The sequence below is a fragment of the Balaenoptera acutorostrata genome, chromosome 6 (assembly GCF_949987535.1).
Source record: "Balaenoptera acutorostrata chromosome 6, mBalAcu1.1, whole genome shotgun sequence".
In the NCBI taxonomy this organism is placed as follows: Eukaryota; Metazoa; Chordata; class Mammalia; order Artiodactyla; family Balaenopteridae; genus Balaenoptera; species Balaenoptera acutorostrata.
In genome coordinates, this window is record NC_080069.1 from 58,324,186 (window position 1) to 58,342,779 (window position 18,594).

The 18,594-nt window shown below is 36.7% G+C and overlaps 1 protein-coding gene across 5 annotated transcripts in view; it reads right to left on the minus strand.

Annotated features, from left to right (window-relative positions):
- The window catches only part of CNTLN (centlein), a 341,438-nt gene that overhangs the window by 249,142 nt on the left and 73,702 nt on the right, over window positions 1–18,594 (minus strand). For all 5 annotated transcript variants that reach the window (XM_007176785.2, XM_057548126.1, XM_057548127.1 and 2 more), the window contains exon 3: window positions 7,929–8,013. In XM_007176785.2, coding sequence (XP_007176847.2) covers window positions 7,929–8,013 — 85 coding nt within the window. The remainder of the gene's footprint in view (window positions 1–7,928; window positions 8,014–18,594) is intronic.

Below are 18,594 nucleotides of genomic sequence, written 5' to 3' on the forward strand. Positions count from 1 at the left end.
GAGTCAACATTGTGAAAATGACTATACTACCCAAAGCTATCTACAGATTCAGTGCAATCCCTATCAAACTACCAATGGCATTTTTCACAGAAAAAGAACAAAAAAATTTACAATTTTTATGGAAACACAAAGACCCGAAAGAGCCAAATCAATCTTGAGAAAGAAAAACAGAGCTGGAGGAATCAGGTTCCCTGACTTCAGACTATACTACAAAGCTACAGTAATCAAGACAACATGTTACTGGCACAAAAACAGAAATATAGATCAATGGAACAGGATAGAAAGCCCAGAGATAAACCCACACACCTATGGTCAACTAATCTATGACAAAGGAGGCAAGGATATACAATGGAGAAGAGAAAGTCTCTTCAATAAGTGGTGCTGAGAAAACTGGACAGCTACATGTAAAAGAATGAAATTAGAACACTTCCTAACATTCTACAAACAAAAAAAAAACTCAAAATGGATTAAAGACCTAAATATAAGACTGGACACTATAAAATTCTCAGAGGAAAACAAAGGCAGAACACTCTGTGACATAAATCACAGCAAGATCTTTTTTGACCCACCTCCTAGAGTAATGGAAATAAAAACAAAAATAAACAAATGGGACTTAATGAAACTTAAAAGTTTTTGCACAGCAAAGGAAACCATAAACAAGACGAAAAGACAACCCTCAAAATGGGAGAAAATATTTGCAAAGGAAGCAACTGACAAAGGATTAATCTCCAAACTATACATGCAGCTCATGGAGCTCAATATCAAAAAAAGAAAAAACCCAATCAAAATAATGGGTGGAAGACCTAAATAGACATTTCTCCAAAGAAGACATACAGATGGCCAACAGACACATGAAAAGATGCTCAACATCACTAATTATTAGGGAAATGCATATCAAAACTACGAGGTATCACCTCACACCAGTCAGAATGGCCATCATCAAAAAATCTACAAACAGTAAATGCTGGAGAGGGTGTGGAGAAAAGGGAACGTTCATGCACTCTTAGTAGGAATGTAAACTGATACAGCCACTATGGAGAACAGTATGGAGGTTCCTTAAAAAAGTAAAACTAGAGCTACCATATGACCCAGCAATCCCACTACTGGGCATATACCCTGAGAAAACCATAATTCAAAAAGACACATGCACCCCAATGTTCATTACAGCACTATTTACAAAAGCCTGGACATGGAAGCAACCTAAATGTCTATCAACAGAGGAGTGGATAAAGAAGATGTGGTACATATATATACAATGGAATATTACTCAGCCTTAAAAAGGAACAAAACTGGGTCATTTGCAGAGAGATGGTTGGACCTAGAGAGCGTCATATAGAGTAAAGTAAGTCATTAAGAGAAAAACAAATATCGTACATTAAGACATACATGTAGAATCTAGAAAAATGTCACAGATTATCTTATCTGCAAAGTAGAAAGAGAAACAGAGACGTTTCTCTGTATGGATACCAAGGGGGAAAGGGTGGGGGTGGGAGGAATTGGGAGATTTGGATTGACATATATACACAATTGATATAATGTGTAGAATAAATAACTAATGAGAACATACTGTATAGCACAGGGAACTCTACTTAATGCACTGTGGTAACCTAAATGGGAAAGAAATCCAAAAAAGCGGGGATATATGTATAAGTACAGCTGATTTATTTTGCTGTACAGTAGAAATTAACACAACATCGTAAAGCAACTATACTCCAATAAAAACTAATTTAAAAATAAAATAAAATAGGGCTTCCGTGGTGGCGCAGTGGTTGAGAATCCGCCTGCCAATGCAGGGCAAACGGGTTCGAGCCCTGGTCTGGGAAGATCCCACATGCCGCGGAGCAACTAAGCCCGTGAGCCACAACTACTGAGCCTGCGCGTCTGGAGCCTGTGCTCCGCAACGGGAGAGGCCGCGATCGTGAGAGGCCCGCGCACCGCGATGAAGAGTGGGTCCCGCTTGCCGCAACTGGAGAAAGCCCTTGCACAGAACCGAGGACCCAACACAGCCAAAAATAAGTGAATAAGTAAATAAATGTGAAATTCTTAAAAAAAAAAAAAATTTTTTTTTTAAATAAAATAAAATAAAATATGCCCTAAGTATATATTTCTTAACAAGGCCTCTCCTCAAGAGAAATTATTTTACCTGAGCCTGCTGGGATTTTACCAGAGACTAACCAACCCCCAAGATGTAAAAACCCAACTCCAAAACCCTCTAGCTTTCCAATCTTTCCTAAGGGAGAAAAAACTGAGAAGCACTTGTGAAGGTCAGAGCCTAGGGGCACAATCTCACTAAAAGACTGAGACCTAAACATAAGACTATGGAATACTTCCCCTCCCCAGACACCTCACAATAGGTTTCATCAATAGGGCTTCTGTATAATAAAAAGGTAATACAACTGAAAGAACTTTGTGTTTCAGATGATATTTAAGAAGTCTCTCAAGAAACCCAAATAAAAAGAACACCAAAGCAAACGTTAGCCTTTGCTAAACAAACAGTAAACACAGCCTAACCCCTAGCAGATAAACATAAATCCTCACACTAACGGCCTATTTCTCTCAGTACATTTTACCCATTTGGTTAATTTTATGTGTCAACTTGGTTAAACCACTGTACCCATGATAACCAGTTTTTAATCAAACACCAGTCTAGATGTTGCTGTGAAAGTGTTTTGTAGATGTGATTAACATTTAAATCAGTAGACTTTGAGTAAAGCAGATAACGCCTCCATAATGTGAATGGGTCTCATACAACCAATTTAAGAACTTAAAAAAAAGAACTAAGCCTCTGAGGAGGAAGGAATTCTGCCTCCAGAATGCTTTTGGATTCAGTTGCAATATCAACTCTTCCCTGGGTCTCCAGTTTGTTATGCAGAATTTAGATTTGCCAGCCCACAACTATCAAAACATGAAACAGTGCCTTAAAATCAACTTCTCAATCTCTCTCTGTCTCTGTCTCTGTCTCATATCTTTATCTATCTATCTCTACACACACACACACACACACACAATTAGTTCTGTTTCTCTGGAGAATCCTATTACAGACTTTGTTCCTGTTTAGGACTTCAGTCTTAAAATTGCAAGGACTTGGATTCTGCCAATGACCTGAATAAGCTTAGAAGGAGATTCTTCCCAAATTAAGCCTCCAGATGAAAACATAACCCAATCGAAACCTCAATTACAATTGAGATAATGAGCAGAGGACCCACCTAAACTATGCCCAGACTCCTGACCCACAGCAATTTAATAAATGTGTACATTCTTTTAAGGCTTTAATTTGTTATACAGCAGGAGAAAAACTAATGTACCTCAAGATATTTTCCTATAGAATTTATAATAGAAAATAATAGAGAAAATGGTTATGAAACATAAACACTGGAAATCTTGACAGTATAAAAAAATACAACCAACAATGCTAAGAACAGGAAATTAAGTCCTCCAATTACTCTCTTTAAGTTCACTTTAAAATGCAGGAGAAAGGATGAATAAGTAAAAATATGCTAATTTTCTCATTTTTTTTTACAGTATGCAGTTGAGAGATACTATCTATACTTTTTAGAATATGTTAGCATCAAGATGTATAATGTTCAAAGACAAATATCACATGATATCACTTATATGTAGAATCCAAAAGAATGACACAAATGAACTTATTTACAACACAGAAACAGACTCACAGACATAGAAAGCAAACATTGTTACCAAAGGGAAAAGGGAGGGATGGATAAATTAGGAGTTTGGGATTAACAGCTACACACCACTATATATAAAGAAGATAAACAACAAAGACCTGCTGTATAGAACAGGGAACTATATTCAATATCTTGTAATAACCTACAGTGGAAAATAATCTGAAAAAGAATATATATACATATATGTATACACACATATATATAACTGAATCACTTTGCTATATACCTGAAGCTAACATAAGATTGTAAATCAACTATACTTCAATTTTAAAAAGTATGGTGTTGGGCTTCCCTGGTTGCGCAGTGGTTGAGAATCTGCCTGCCAATGCAGGGGACACGGGTTCGAGCCCTGGTCTGGGAAGATCCCACATGCCGCGGAGCAACTGGGCCCGTGAGCCACAATTGCTGAGCCTGCGCTCCGCAACAAGAGAGGCCACGATGGTGAGAGGCCCGCGCACCGCGATGAAGAGTGGCCCCCGCTTGCCGCAATTAGAGAAAGCCCTTGCATAGAAACGAAGATCCAACGCAGCCATAAATAAATAAATAAATAATTTTTAAAAAAAGTATAGTGTTAAATATTATATATAAAATAATAAATTTAATCACTAGACGAACTGATACAGACCCTAAACCTTACAAATTATCAACATAAGAGTGCATGCACATATACACACACATACACACACACAAATGAAGAGAAGACAGATATGTGGCAAACTTTAAAAAGACAAAGAAAATACTAAAGCAGAAAGCATAAGGTCAATCAGAGAACAAAGATCAAATAAGTATATCAGATCTTACGCAGATGGAATAAACTTACCTCTAAAAAGGTAAAGACGTATATATTGAGTCAAGACACAAAGTTCAACCAAGTAGTATATACAAGAGATTCATCTAAATATGCAATGTTAAAGGATGAACAAATATATAACAAATTTAACTGAAAGAATGCTGGAGGAAAGATAATAGTTTAAGAAGAAAATTAAGATATAATCTGAATGACTAAAAAGATGAAAAAATTAGAATAAATGTATTAAATCTTGTTATCTTCTTGATCTCATGGTCTCCACCTTCAACTAGAATTCTGTTAACTCAATTAAGTCTTTTGTATTGTGTATTTTAATTCCTTCTCCACTACTTTCAAATATTTTGCCTAACATTTTTTAAATGCAAAAATTTCTTTCTCTGCACTGTTAAACTTCCTCATTTGTTTCCATTACTTTCTAAGAATTCAGTGATCTCTTAGAATGTCATATACCATTCCACTTGTGTTGCTTTCTAAAATCACTAAAAACTTCATGATTGCTGAATTTAATATTTTTTCACAAACCCCATGAATTTTGTAACATTTTACATTAACCACCTTTTGCTTCTTGAAACTCTCCTCTCTCAATTCATGACATATGATATTATACTTCTCTCTCTCTACTTCTCTGAACAGTCTTCATCTCTTTAACTGAAACTTGTTCTTCCTCTCACACATTAATAATATCAGCAAATATCTAGTTCTTAGAATTCTGTTTAAAGTCTTCCCTCTAACTATAACATTAAATATCTATATATCAAGGAGAAAACGCCTTCCCAAGGATTGGATCCATGCTTTCAATGGTTTGCTTAAAAATCTCTAAATGGAATTCCCACCAATAACTAAAACACAAATTGTCTAAAAGAAGCTCAGAAGTCATCCTCACAGTAAGTTGTACCTCTTTATATTAACCCTCTTTCTGACAACAATGCCACTGCTCTCCTGGATTCTCCAGGCTGAAAACCTAAGAGTCACTTTCAAATTACTGTCAGTTCCTTATGGTTCTAATTTATATATCTTTAATTCTTGCAAAACTAGTAGTTCAGGTTCATGTCATTACTCTTATACTATGAAATAATCTCCTTACAGATCATTCTACTTTCTGCTTTTCTTTTTCTAATTGTATACTGGATTATCAGTTTTATTTTCAGAGATTACAGATTAATTAATTTAAGTGAATGAAAAGCTTAGATAGATTCCTTTGGCCTGTAAGTCCAACTACTTCATTCAAGCAATCAAGGCCTTTCCTTAATACAGGTCCAATATAACATTCGTCTTATCTCAGCCTACACAGCTACATATTATCTATGAAACAAACTATAAATTTCAGTATCACCCAAACATACTCTACACTCCCACCTTCAAGAATTTTGCCTGATGTTCACCATGGGCAAATCCTCCTATAATCTCTACCGATTAAAACCATTTGAATACCTTAAGACCTCTCCACAGAATTTAATCTCTCCTTCCTTCGAATCTTTATAGCATTCTGCTTGTGATTCTCTCATGGCACTTAAAATACATTGGTTTTATTCAATTTAAGTCACACATTTTAAAATATTCAAAGAGCATCTATTATAAATCAGGCAATATGGTAAATATTAGATATTGGGTATACAAGGGTCCCCACCCTCACAGAACCTTAATCTAATGTAGCAAAATATGGTTACTTGCACCTCACTTTTATCCCCACCCGACTGCTCATAGAGACTTAGAAATCATTAAAGGCAAGAAATTTCACTCTGAATTTTCCACAGTACCATCACAAGATAATGTCTACATTTAATACAGCAATTTGTTGAATTAAACTGAAAATATACCCTGTAGAAAGTGACAACCATTATTGCACAAAAGTACACATGGTTTAGGCTAAGAAATTAAAGGCCCTAGAAAACAAATTAGGTGCCTAAAAAACAAATAACATCTCTCATGGGCATTTAATATTTTATGAGCTAAACGATTCTACTCAAGAAGTAAATAATGAAATAATATCTACCCAAGGAAAAGGAAGCAGAAAAAGCAGCAAAGACAAAGGAAAAATATATTGTCATTTAAGAAAGTCAACATTTTTTAAAATGTTACGCTATTATTATCTAGACCTGGTAAACTGAGCATTCCCTAAAGTATTGCAAACTTAATGCCAAAGGATATCAAAAAGAGTGCCAAAATCCATTCTCCCCCACAGAACAGACTTGTGACTGAGGAAGAGATTGCTCAGCCTGGATCTACATTTTCCCAAATCCCCTGAATCTTGCAGTGGCCATGACTGGTTTTTCTCAATGAAATGCTGGTACAAATTATGTTTGCCACTTCCAAGTCTTAACGTTGTATCTATTAGGCAGCTTAGACTAGCCTAATTAATATACAAGGCATATGGCAATACTTATCTATCTTAAAATTCATTTGGATATTGTTTGATATTCGAGTGGCAAATACAACTGCTTTTTCCCAAAATAAACCAAAAAGTTATTTTTAAACTTTTATCATTATAGCACCAATTATGACATTTTCATAAGGAAAATACAATGCTAGAAAAGGTATAAATTTCAAATTTATATGTCATATAGGAATCTATATTCAAATTTGAACAAGTTTATATGGATGTAGAGAATGAAAAAATTATTTAATCTCTTATCTACATTAACTTCCATTTTTAGTCCTTTAATAAAACAACTTAATAACAATAACCAACTTTAGATGAAAGTTCTCATGATTGTTTAATTGGCTAGGAAGGAAAATAGAGTAAGAAGTTGGAAGAGCATAGGTGCCAGAAAGAACCTTCATTTAATCTAGAAAATACAGATAATTTAGCCTATAAAGAGCTACTGGGTATAAAATGAATTTAAATATTATATCACAATATAGGCCATTCTTAAATTTCTTTCACCTTTATTTTTAAGATGTTAATACCTTGAAGATTATTCCTGGAAGCAATGACCACATGGATTTTTGTAGTGATAATATACTGAGTATAATAAAATTTAAAATATATAGTTATATGTAATTGTATAATTACAATTATAGACTTGCATAATTTGCAAATGCAAGTTTTCAAAAGATCAAATAGAATCATCCCAGTTGTTAAATCTTTTCTACAAATTAAACCGTTTTAAAATTTCTAAGTTTCAGAAGTGAATGATAATTGTTAAAAAAAAAAAAGCAGATTTCAACAAAAAGTGATTGATTGATAGTTACTACTATAAAATTACAATATCATCTTAAGAGTTTTATTGTATAAATAACATAGTCTATTAATTCAGAAAACAAAGAATAACTGACTAAAGTACTATAGTAATCTGACTATAGTAATAGTTTGACACAATGACCCTGATATTCTTTATGAACATTATTGCAAAAAAATTTTTAAATATTTGTAAAGACTTACTACCTGGAACAAATATTATAAATTTAGTATTTTCTGTTGTAACACCAACCTGTTCCAATTCTTGTATTTTAGCATCCTTGACTTGCAGAATTTCTAAAACTTTTCTGTCTTTTGCTTCAGATTTCTGTTTTTCTCTAGAAACAAAAAATATATATATTGAAAGTTTATTAGTCATAACTGGTAGCCAATTCTTTAAATTTTCACATCCTGATAATGAGTTTAACATTAAAATATAGAAAATTAAATTATCAGAAGTTGACAGCCCTTTCAGAATTAATCAGAAACCATATGGCAAGCGACAACAACTTACAACTGCTGACAACTAAGACAAGTTCATACTAAAAAAAAGTTTAGTTTCTATATTTAGATGCATTACAAAACATATTAAAACACATTTAATCTTGATTACAACAGCCACTATATCATAAATTTAAAATAATTACTGAATATGTTAATATGCTCTTGTTAACGTAAACGCTTTATATATGCAATTATGTTAAGAATAAAACAGTTACCAGGGACTTCCCTCGTGGCGCAGTGGTTGAGAGTCCGCCTGCGAATGCAGGGGACACGGGTTTGAGCCCTGGCCCAGGAGGCTCCCACATGCCACGGAGCAACTGGGCCCGTGCGCCACGGCTGCTGGGCCTGCACTCTGGAGCCCTCGAGCCACAGCTGCTGAGCCCACGTGCCACAGCTACCGAAGCCCGCATGCCTAGAGCCCATGCTCCGCGATGAGAGGCCACCGCATTGAGAATTCAGCGCACCCCAACCAAGAGTGGCCCCCACTCGTCACAACTAGAGGAAGCCTGCACGCAGCAAGGAAGACCCAATGCAGCAATAAATAAATAAAATTATAAAATAATAATTAATAAATAAATAAATAAATAGTTATCATTTTTTAAGTAAAAGCCTCAAAAGACAGAAAACTTACTAATAACCAACATTAAATAAATGGGGGGGACTTCCCTGGCAGTCCAGTGGTTAAGACTCCGCACTTCCAATGCAGTGCGCACAGGTTCAATCCCTGGTCGGGTAACTAACATCCCACCTGCCGTGGGGTGTGGCCAATAAGTAAATAAATCGGGGAGAACTGTATTGGGTGCTCAGTTATATTTTTTTTAAACTTTAAAAATAGGTAAAATAAATAGAAATCTGTACCTAAATCACTCATGAATCACTAAGTATACAGGTAAGAAGAAAGAAAGAACCCTTACTTAAGAAAGAGATGAAGCAAAGGAGTTTAGAAGGCACAGGGGATATTAGAATTAAGAGACACCAATCATAAAAGCATTCCACTGCTGGTGACCAAGGTGGCAGAGTAGGAAGACCCTGAACTCACCTCCCTCCCTGGACAACATGAAAATTACAACTACTTATGAAGCAACTATCTATGAGAGTAAACTGAAGACTAGCAGAAAAGATACTCCACAAATAAAGACATGAAGAAACCACAATAAGATGGTTAGGGAGGGTAGAGACACAATATAGTCAGGATCCACACTCCAGGATTGGTGGCCCCCAACTGGGAGGATAATCACAATTTTAGAGGTCTTCTCCAAAGAGCAAGGGATCTGAGTGCCATGTCAAGCTCTCCAGCCCGGATATCCTACACTAAGAAGATAAGACCACAGAACATCTGGCTTTGAAAACCAGTGGGGTTCATGTTCAGGAGAGCTGGAAGCTATAGGAAACAGAGATTCCGCCTTTAAAAAGCATGCACAAAATCTCACATAGTCCAAGTTCCAGTGCAGAGGCAGCGGTATGAAAAGAGTCCGGATCAGATCCACTTGCTGGTCTTGGAGAGCCTCCTGGAGAAGCAAGAGGCAACTGGGACCCCCTGGGGGACAGAGATGCTGGTGGCAGCCATTTCTGGGGACTTGTTCTACTGCAATAACACCAGCACTGGCAAGTACCATTTTGGAATCCTCCCCCTACCCTACTAGCACCAGGGGACTTGGCACCCACCTGTGGGCTAGCACCAGCTGTAAATCACCCCAGGCTGCACAGACAGCTATGCAAGGACCCAGCCCCAGGCTCCCCTGGGCATACAGCCAATGACACAGAAAACCTACCTTTTTCTCCAGCAGGCCTACAGCCACTGCATGAGGCACAGCCTCACAGCCAGTTGGGCCAGGGGCCAGCTCTGCCTAACAACATATCCACAGTAGTTGGCCCCACCACAACAGAAGGATACATGCTGCCAACATAAGGAGAAACCCTAGAGCTCATAGCTCTGGTGATGAGAGGGGAGTGTGCTACTGGACCCCATGGAGTGTCTCCTACATAAGGCTACTTCTCCAAATTGGGAAATGTAACTGACTGACCTAACATACAGAAATAAACATAGAGAATAGGGCAAAATGAGGAGACAGAGAAATATGTTCCAAACAAATAAATAACACAAAACCTCAGTAAAAGAAAGAACTAAACAAAGTAGAGATAAACAATCTACCTGAAAAAGAATTCAGTAATGATCAAAAAGAGGTTCAATGAACTGGGGAGAAAACTGGATGAACACAGTGGAAATTCCAAAAGGAGTTTAAAAATATAAAGAAAAACCAAACAAGAGCTGAAAAATACAATAACTGAAACAAAAGATACAGTAGAAGGAATCAACAGTAGATTAGATGATACAGAGTAAAGGATCAGCACCTGGAAGACAGAGCAGTAGAATTCTCCCAAGCAGAAAAGAAAAAAAGAATTTTTAAAAAGGAAAATAGTTTAAGAGACCTTTAGAACAACATCAAGCATACTGACGTTTGCATATAGGGGTGGCAGAGGAGAAGAGAGAGATAAAGTAGCAGGGAACTTATTTGAAGAAATAATACCAGAAAAATTCCTTAACCTGGGGAATGAAACAGACATCCAAGGCCAGGAATCATAGAGACTTCCCAAAGAGATGAACCCAAAGAGGTTCACACCAAGACACATCATAATTAAAATGGCAAAAATTAAAATAAAAGACTCTTACAAGCAGCAAGAGAAAAGCAACCTGTTAAGTACACGGGAACTAACATAAGGCTATCAGCTGACTTTTCAGCAGAAACTCTGCAGGCCAGAAGGGAGTTACACAATATATTTGAAGTGATGAAAGGAAAAAGTCTACAACCAAGAATACTCTACCTGGCAAGGCTATCATTCTGATTTGAAGGAAAGATAGAGTTTTACAGACAAGCAAAAGCTGAAAGAGTTCAGCACCACTAAAATGGCTTTTCAAGAAAAGTTAAAGGAACTTCCATAAGCAGAAAAAAAGGCCACAACTAGAAATATGAAAATTATGAAAGAAAAATCTCACTGGTAAAGATAAACATACAGTAAAGGTAGTACATCAGTCACTGATAAAGCTAGTAGGAAGGTTAAAAGACATAAATAGTAAAATCATCCATATCCATACTAAGTAATTATTATAATATGTAAAGGATACAAAATACAAAAAGAAGTAAAACATGACATCAAAAACATTAAATGTGGGGATGGGTGGAGTAAAAATGTAGGGTTGTTAGACTGTATTGAACTTAAAGAGATCATCAACTTAAATTAATCACATATATATGGGTTGTTATATATGAACCTCATGGTAAACACAAATCAAAAACCTATATCAAATACACAAACAAAAAAGAGAAAGGAACCCAAACATAACATTAAAGATAGTCATCAAATCATAAGGGAAGAGAGCAAACAAAAGAACAAGAAGAGAATGAACAAAAAAAACCTACAAAAACAATCTCCAAACAATTAACAAAATGGTAATAAATAAATAGCTATTAAATAATTACTTTAAATGTAAATGGACTAAATGCTCCAATCAAAAGACAAAGAGTGGTTGAATGGACACAAAATAAGTTCTATAACTATGCTGCCTACAAGACTCACTTCAGATGTAGATACACACAGACTAAAAGTGAGGGGATGGAGAAAGGAATTCCATTCAAATGAAAACAAAAACAAAGCTGGGGCAGCAATACTTAGACAAAATAGACTTTAAAGACTGTAACAAGAGACAAGGAAGGACATTACATAATGATCAAGGGATCAACCCAACAAGAAGATATAATAATTGTAAATATACATACACTAAGCATAAGAGCACCTAAATACATAAAGAAAATATTAAGAAACATAAAGGGAGAAATTGACAGTAATACAATAACAGTAGGGGATTTTAACACAGCACTAATATCAATGGACAGATCATACAGACAGAAATCAATAAAGAAACACTGGCCTTAAATGACACGTTAGACCAGATGTAATTAATCAATATATACAGAACATTGTATCCAAAACTGACTCATTAAGAAAAAAAGAGGGCTTCCCTGATGGCGCAGTGGTTGGGAATCCGCCTGCCAATGCAGGAGACACGGGTTCGAGCCCTGGTCTGGGAGGATCCCACATGCCGCGGAGCAACTACTGAGCCTGCGCTCTAGAGCCCACGAGCCACGACTGCTGAAGCCTGTGCGCCTGAAGCATGTGCTCCGCAACAGGGGAGGCCGCCGCGGTGGGAGGCCTGCGCACCACGACGGGGAGTGGCCCCCGCTCGCCACAACTGGAGAGAGCCCACGCACAGCAAGGAAGACCCAACGCAGCCAATACATATACATACATACATACATATATATATACATAAATAAATAAAATTTATTAAAAAAAAAAAAAAGAAAAAAAGAGAAATGGCCCAAATAAATAAAATCAGAAATGGGAAAGGAGAAGTTAAGACCAGCACCATAAAAATACAAAGGATCATAAAGGTTACTGTGGACAATTATATGCCAATAAAATGGACAACCTAAAAGAAGTAGACAAATTCCCAGAAATATACAAACTCCTAAGACTGAATCAGGAAGAAAGAGAAAACATAAACAGACCAATTAACAGTAATGGAATTCAATCAGTAATCAAAAAACTCCCCACAAACAAAAGTCCACACCCAGGCAGCTTTACAGGTGGATTCTACCAAATATTTAAAGCAGAATTAACACATAGGCTTCTCAAACTATTCCAAAAAACTGCAGAGGGAGGAATGCTTCCAAACTCATTCCACAAGACCAGGATCACCCTGATACCAAAACCAGACAAAGACAAAAAAAGAAAATTACAGGATTTTTTGTTGAAAATCCTCAACAAAATATTAGCAAACCAAATTCAACAATACATTAAAAGGATCATACACCATGATCAAGTGGGATTTATCCCAGGGATGCAAGGATGGTTCAATACCCACAAATCAATGTGATACACCACCTTAACAAACTGAAGAATAAAAATCATATGATCATCTCAGTAGATGCAGAAAAAGCTTTTGACAAAATTCAACACCTATTTACAATAAAAACTCTCCAGAATGTGGAAATAGAGGGAACTTACCTCAACATAGTAAAGGCCATATATGACAAACCCACAGCCAACATAATACTCAAAGGTAAAGAGTTGAAAGCATTTCCTCTAAGATCAGGAACAAGACAAGGATGCCTACTCTCAGCACTTTATTCAAAATCGTATTAGAAGTCCTAGCCACAGCAATCAGACTAGAAAAATAAATAAATAAAACAAATCCAAATTGGAAAGGAAAAAGTAAAACTGCCACTGTTTGCAGATGACATGATACTATAGAAAATCCTAAAGAAGCTACAAAAAAAACACTGTTAGAACTAATAAATGAATTCAATAAAGTTACAGGATACAAAATCAACATACAGAAATCAGTTGTATTTCTATACACTAACAAGTAACTATCAGAAAGGGAAATTAAGAAAAATCCCATTTACAATTGCATCAAAAAGAATAAAATACCTAGGAATAAATCTAACCAAAGAGGTAGAAGACTCATACTATGAAAACTATAAGACACTGATGAAAGAAATTTAAGGTAACCCAAATAGATGAAAAGATATACCATGTTCTTAGATTGGAAGAATCAATGTTGTTAAAATGACCATACTACCCAAGGCAATCTACAATTCAATGTAATACGTATCAAAATACCAATGGCACTTTTCACAGAACTAGAACAAATAATTCTACAATTTGTATGGAAACACAAAACAACCCTGAATAGCCACAGCAATCTAGAGAAAGAAGAACAAAGCTGAAGGTATCACACTCTCTGATTTCAAACCATAATACAAAGCTACAGTAATCAAAACAGTATGGTACTGGCACAAAAACAGACACATAGACCAATGGAACAGAATAGAGCCCAAAAATAAACCCACGCTTATATGGTCAATTAATCTATAACAAAGGAGGTAAGAATATGCAATGGGGGAAAAGTCAACCTCTTCAATATTGGAAAACTTCAGTATTGGAAAAACTGGACAGCTACATGCAAAAAAAAAAAAAATCTAACTGGATCACTTTATCACACCATAAAAAAAAATCTCAAAATGGATTAAAGACTTAAATAAAAGACCTGAAACCATAAAACTGCTAGAAGAAAACCTAGGCACTATGTTCTCTGACATCAGTCACAGCGTATTTTTTTGGATCTGCCTCCTCAGGCAAGGCAAACAAAAAGCAAAATAAAAAAATGGGGGGCTTCCCTGGTGGTGCAGTGGTTGAGAATCTGCCTGCCAATGCAGGGGACACGGGTTCGAGCCCTGGTCCGGGAAGATCCCACATGCCGCAGAGCAACTAGGCCCGTGAGCCACAATTGCTGAGCCTGCGCGTCTGGAGCCTGTGCTCCGCAACAGGAGAGGCCGCGATAATGAGAGGCCCGCGCACCGCGATGAAGAGTGGCCCCCACTTACCGCAACTAGAGAAAGTCCTCGCACAGAAACGAAGACCCAGCACAGCCATAAATAAATAAATAAATAAATAAATAAAAAAAAAAAAAAAAAAATGCCATCCGGCTCGGAAAAAAAAAAAAAAAAATGGGACTACATCAAACTCAAACACTTTTGCACAATGAAGGAAACAATCAACAAAACAAAAAGGAAGCATACTAAATAGGAGAAGATATTTACAGACAGTATATTTGATGATAAGGGGTTAATATCCAAAATATACCAAGAATTCATACAACTCAACACCAAAAAAAATAAAATTAAAATAAAAAATAGGCAGATGACCTGAATAGACATTTTTCGAAAGAAGATATATAGATGGCTAACAGACACATGAAAAGATGCTCAACATCGCTAATCATAAGGGAAATGCAAATTAAAACCACAATGACGTACCACCTCACACCTGTCAGAATGGCAATCATCAAAAAGACAACTAATAGCAAGTATTGGTGAGGATGTGCACTGTTGGTGGGGATGTAAAGTGGTGCAGCCACTATGAAAAATAGTATGGAGGTTCCTCAAAAAATTTAAAAAGTTTAAAATAGAACTGCCATAATGATCCAGCAATTTCACTTCTGGGTATTTACCCAAAGAAAACAAAAACACTAGTTCAAAAAGATATAAGCGTACTAATGATCATTGTAGCATTATTTGCAATAGCCAAGGTATGGAAGCCTCCTAAGTGCCCATTAGTAGACGAATGGATAAAGATGTGGTATATATACACAATGGCATATTTCTTAGGTATAATAAAATGAAACCTTGCCATTTGCAACAACATGAATGGATCTAGGAGGAATTATGCTAAATGAAATAAGTCAGAGAGAGAAAGACAAATACTGTATAAATTCACTTATCTGCGACATCTGAAAAACAGAAGAAAAAAAAAAACCACAAACAGAACAAGACAGAAGAAGGCTCATAGATACAGAGAACAAATGGGTAGTGCCAGAGAAGGAGGGAAGGGAAATAGGTGAATTGGATTTAGAGGTACAAACCTCCAGTTATGAAATAAATAAACCACAGGGATGCAACATACAGGATAAGGAATAGGGTAAATAAGAGTGTAATAACTTTGCATGGGGACAGTTGATTACTAGACTTATCATGATCATCCCATAATGTATATAAATGTTAAATCACTATGTAGTCCACCTGAAACTAATATAATATTATATGTCAAGTATATTTCAATTAAAAAAACGAAAAACAAAAAAAGCACACCACTAGTTAAAGGAGATAGATGCAGATGGCATAATAATACATTAAAAATTTTTAAATTAGACTTCCAATAAGTTAGCATAGTAAGTTCACACTTTGAGGCTCTTCTATATTCTCTAAATTATAGTATTAATAGAAAAACACAAAGGAAAAAAATTAAGGAGACACAGTCACATCTGAGGATCACAAACTAAACAGAAATACAATGCTATGAATGGGGATGAAGCTGCTGTCTGCTGTCCAGATCCAGATGCAGGCTAAGGTGGAAAGGAGGCTGGCTCCTGGAGACTACAGAGAATAAACATGTCCTGCTCAATAAGTAGAAGCATAGCCAGGCCCATTGTTTTAAATCAGAGACTGGGGTGGAACTCCCATCACCTGAAAGAAGGCTGAAAAAACTTCTGCCCATCCTTGCCTGGAATTAAGGCTTACATGAAAGTCTATAAAGGCAAAAGTTTAGAGATACAGCATCCAATCACAGGCTGAGCCAAAGCACCCCACAGCTCATGTACTAAGTATAGTAAATCCTCTGTTGTACTGTTGGCTAAGAGCCCCAAACTACCAATATAAAACCTATTTCAGGATGGGGGGTTGCGGTGAGGGTGACAATTTAGTGACAAGAACAAAATTTCTAGAGAAAAAAGCATTAGGAAAGGAGGAGTAGTGGGGAAAGAAGAGGATGAGAACCATAACAGCAACCCTCCCACACAAGATGTGACCACAGACAAAAAATCCAAAACACATTAAGAAAAAACATGCTCTACACACAAACACAACACATGCACACACTAATGCAATAATGTGAAGCAATCGTTCTAGACAAAATGAAAACGTTAGAACACTCTGAAAAAGATTTTAAAATAAGTATCTTTAAAGACATAAAAGAATGACTAAATTATAAACAAAAACAAGAAATAAAACAAAAACAAGTAGATCTAAACAATCTATTAGAAACCTTGAAAATACAGGACTTCCCTGGTGGCTCAGTGGTTAAGAATCCGCCTGCCAATGCAGGGGACACAGGTTCGAGTCCTGGTCCGGGAACATCCCACATGCTGCAGAGCAACTAAGCTCGTGCACCACAACTACTGAGCCTGTGCTCTAGAGCCCGCAAGCCACAACTACTGAGCCTGCGTGCCACAACTACTGAAGCCCACGTGCCTAGAGCCCATGCTCCGCAACAAGAGAAGCCACCACAATGAGAAGCCCGTGCACCACAATGAAGAGTAGCCCCAGCTGGCCACAACCAGAGAAAGCCCGCAACAACGAAGACCCAACGCAGCCAAAAATAAAATAAATAAATTTTTTAAAAATAGAACTTCATTTAAAAAAAAAAAAAACCTTGAAAATAAAAATTATGATCAATGAATCAAAAAACAATTAAATGGGCTAAGCTCAAAATAGACGCAAAAAGAGAATTAGTGAAAAGGAGGATAGTAATGAGGGATTTATCCAGAATACTGCATAGAAAAACAATGAGATGAAAAATATGAAACCACAGTTAAGACATGTAGGTTTTAATTGGGATACTCCAACATATGCCTAAAGAGTTTTAGAAGCAGATAATAGTGGGATGAAAGATAAAGCAATATTTTTAGGAGATAATTGCTGAGAATGTTACAGAAATAGAGTTCTCAGACTAAAAGAGTACCTAACAAAATAAATATCACCTCCCAAATCCATATCTACATTCCATCAGAATTTACTGAGCACTCATTATATGACAGGCACTCTCTTAGGGACCAGGGATACTGCAGTGAACAAAATAGACCAAATGGTTGCCTTCATGGAATTAACATTCTAGTTTATGGATATTGAAAATAAATGATATATAAGTGAATACATAATATGTTAATTGGCTATAAGTATAATAAGGACAGTGAACTAGGGTAACAGAGAAAGAGATGCCTAGCTTTAGAGAACTGGGGAGTAAAAGGAAGGTTGCATGTTGCTACTGAATAATTAACAAATAACTGTCCTTAAATGTGGTATTTGGGTAGAGACTTAAAGGAAGGAAGTGAGAGACATGGAGCTCTCACGGAAGAGTTTTCCAAGCCATGGGACCTGTAACAAGTGCAAAGCACTGAGGCAAGAGCATAACTCAAAGAACAGCAAACTTAAACTGACTTTAGTCCCTCATGCAAGCGCATGCCCTAGAGACAGCAGCTTGCAGAGTCACAAGTAAATTTAAGTCCCTGATATGACTTCCCCAATAGCCTTTGATCAGTAGTCTCCCCTGCCTTCCAACGCCTTTCCCTTATGTGCCCCTTAGTAAGACCCCCTGTGGGGCTTACCTGAAAGTACTCCACCCATTAACTTTAATAAAGGCATGTGCCCCAGGTCTGTCCTTCTCTGTCTGCACTCTGCCTTGATCTCCCCGTGTTGTTCCTTGAAGCATGCCAAGTACTTCCTCCAGGACCTTTGAGTAATAAATTTTTCTATTTCAATTTCTCTTCTGGTCTGTTGTTGAACCATGGCTCACCATCCACGACCCTGTGCTCTACTTAACAAGTATTAATTTAACAAATTTATAACAGCTACGAGCTGAGAATGAGAATGAGAAACAAAGTGTTAGAAGTTGGGAATTCCCTGGTGGTCCGATGGTTAGGACTCGGCACTCTCACTGCTGAGGCCGCGAGTTCAATCCTTAGTTGGGGAACTAAAATCCCATTAGCCATGTGGCGTGGCCAAAAAAAAATTTTTTTA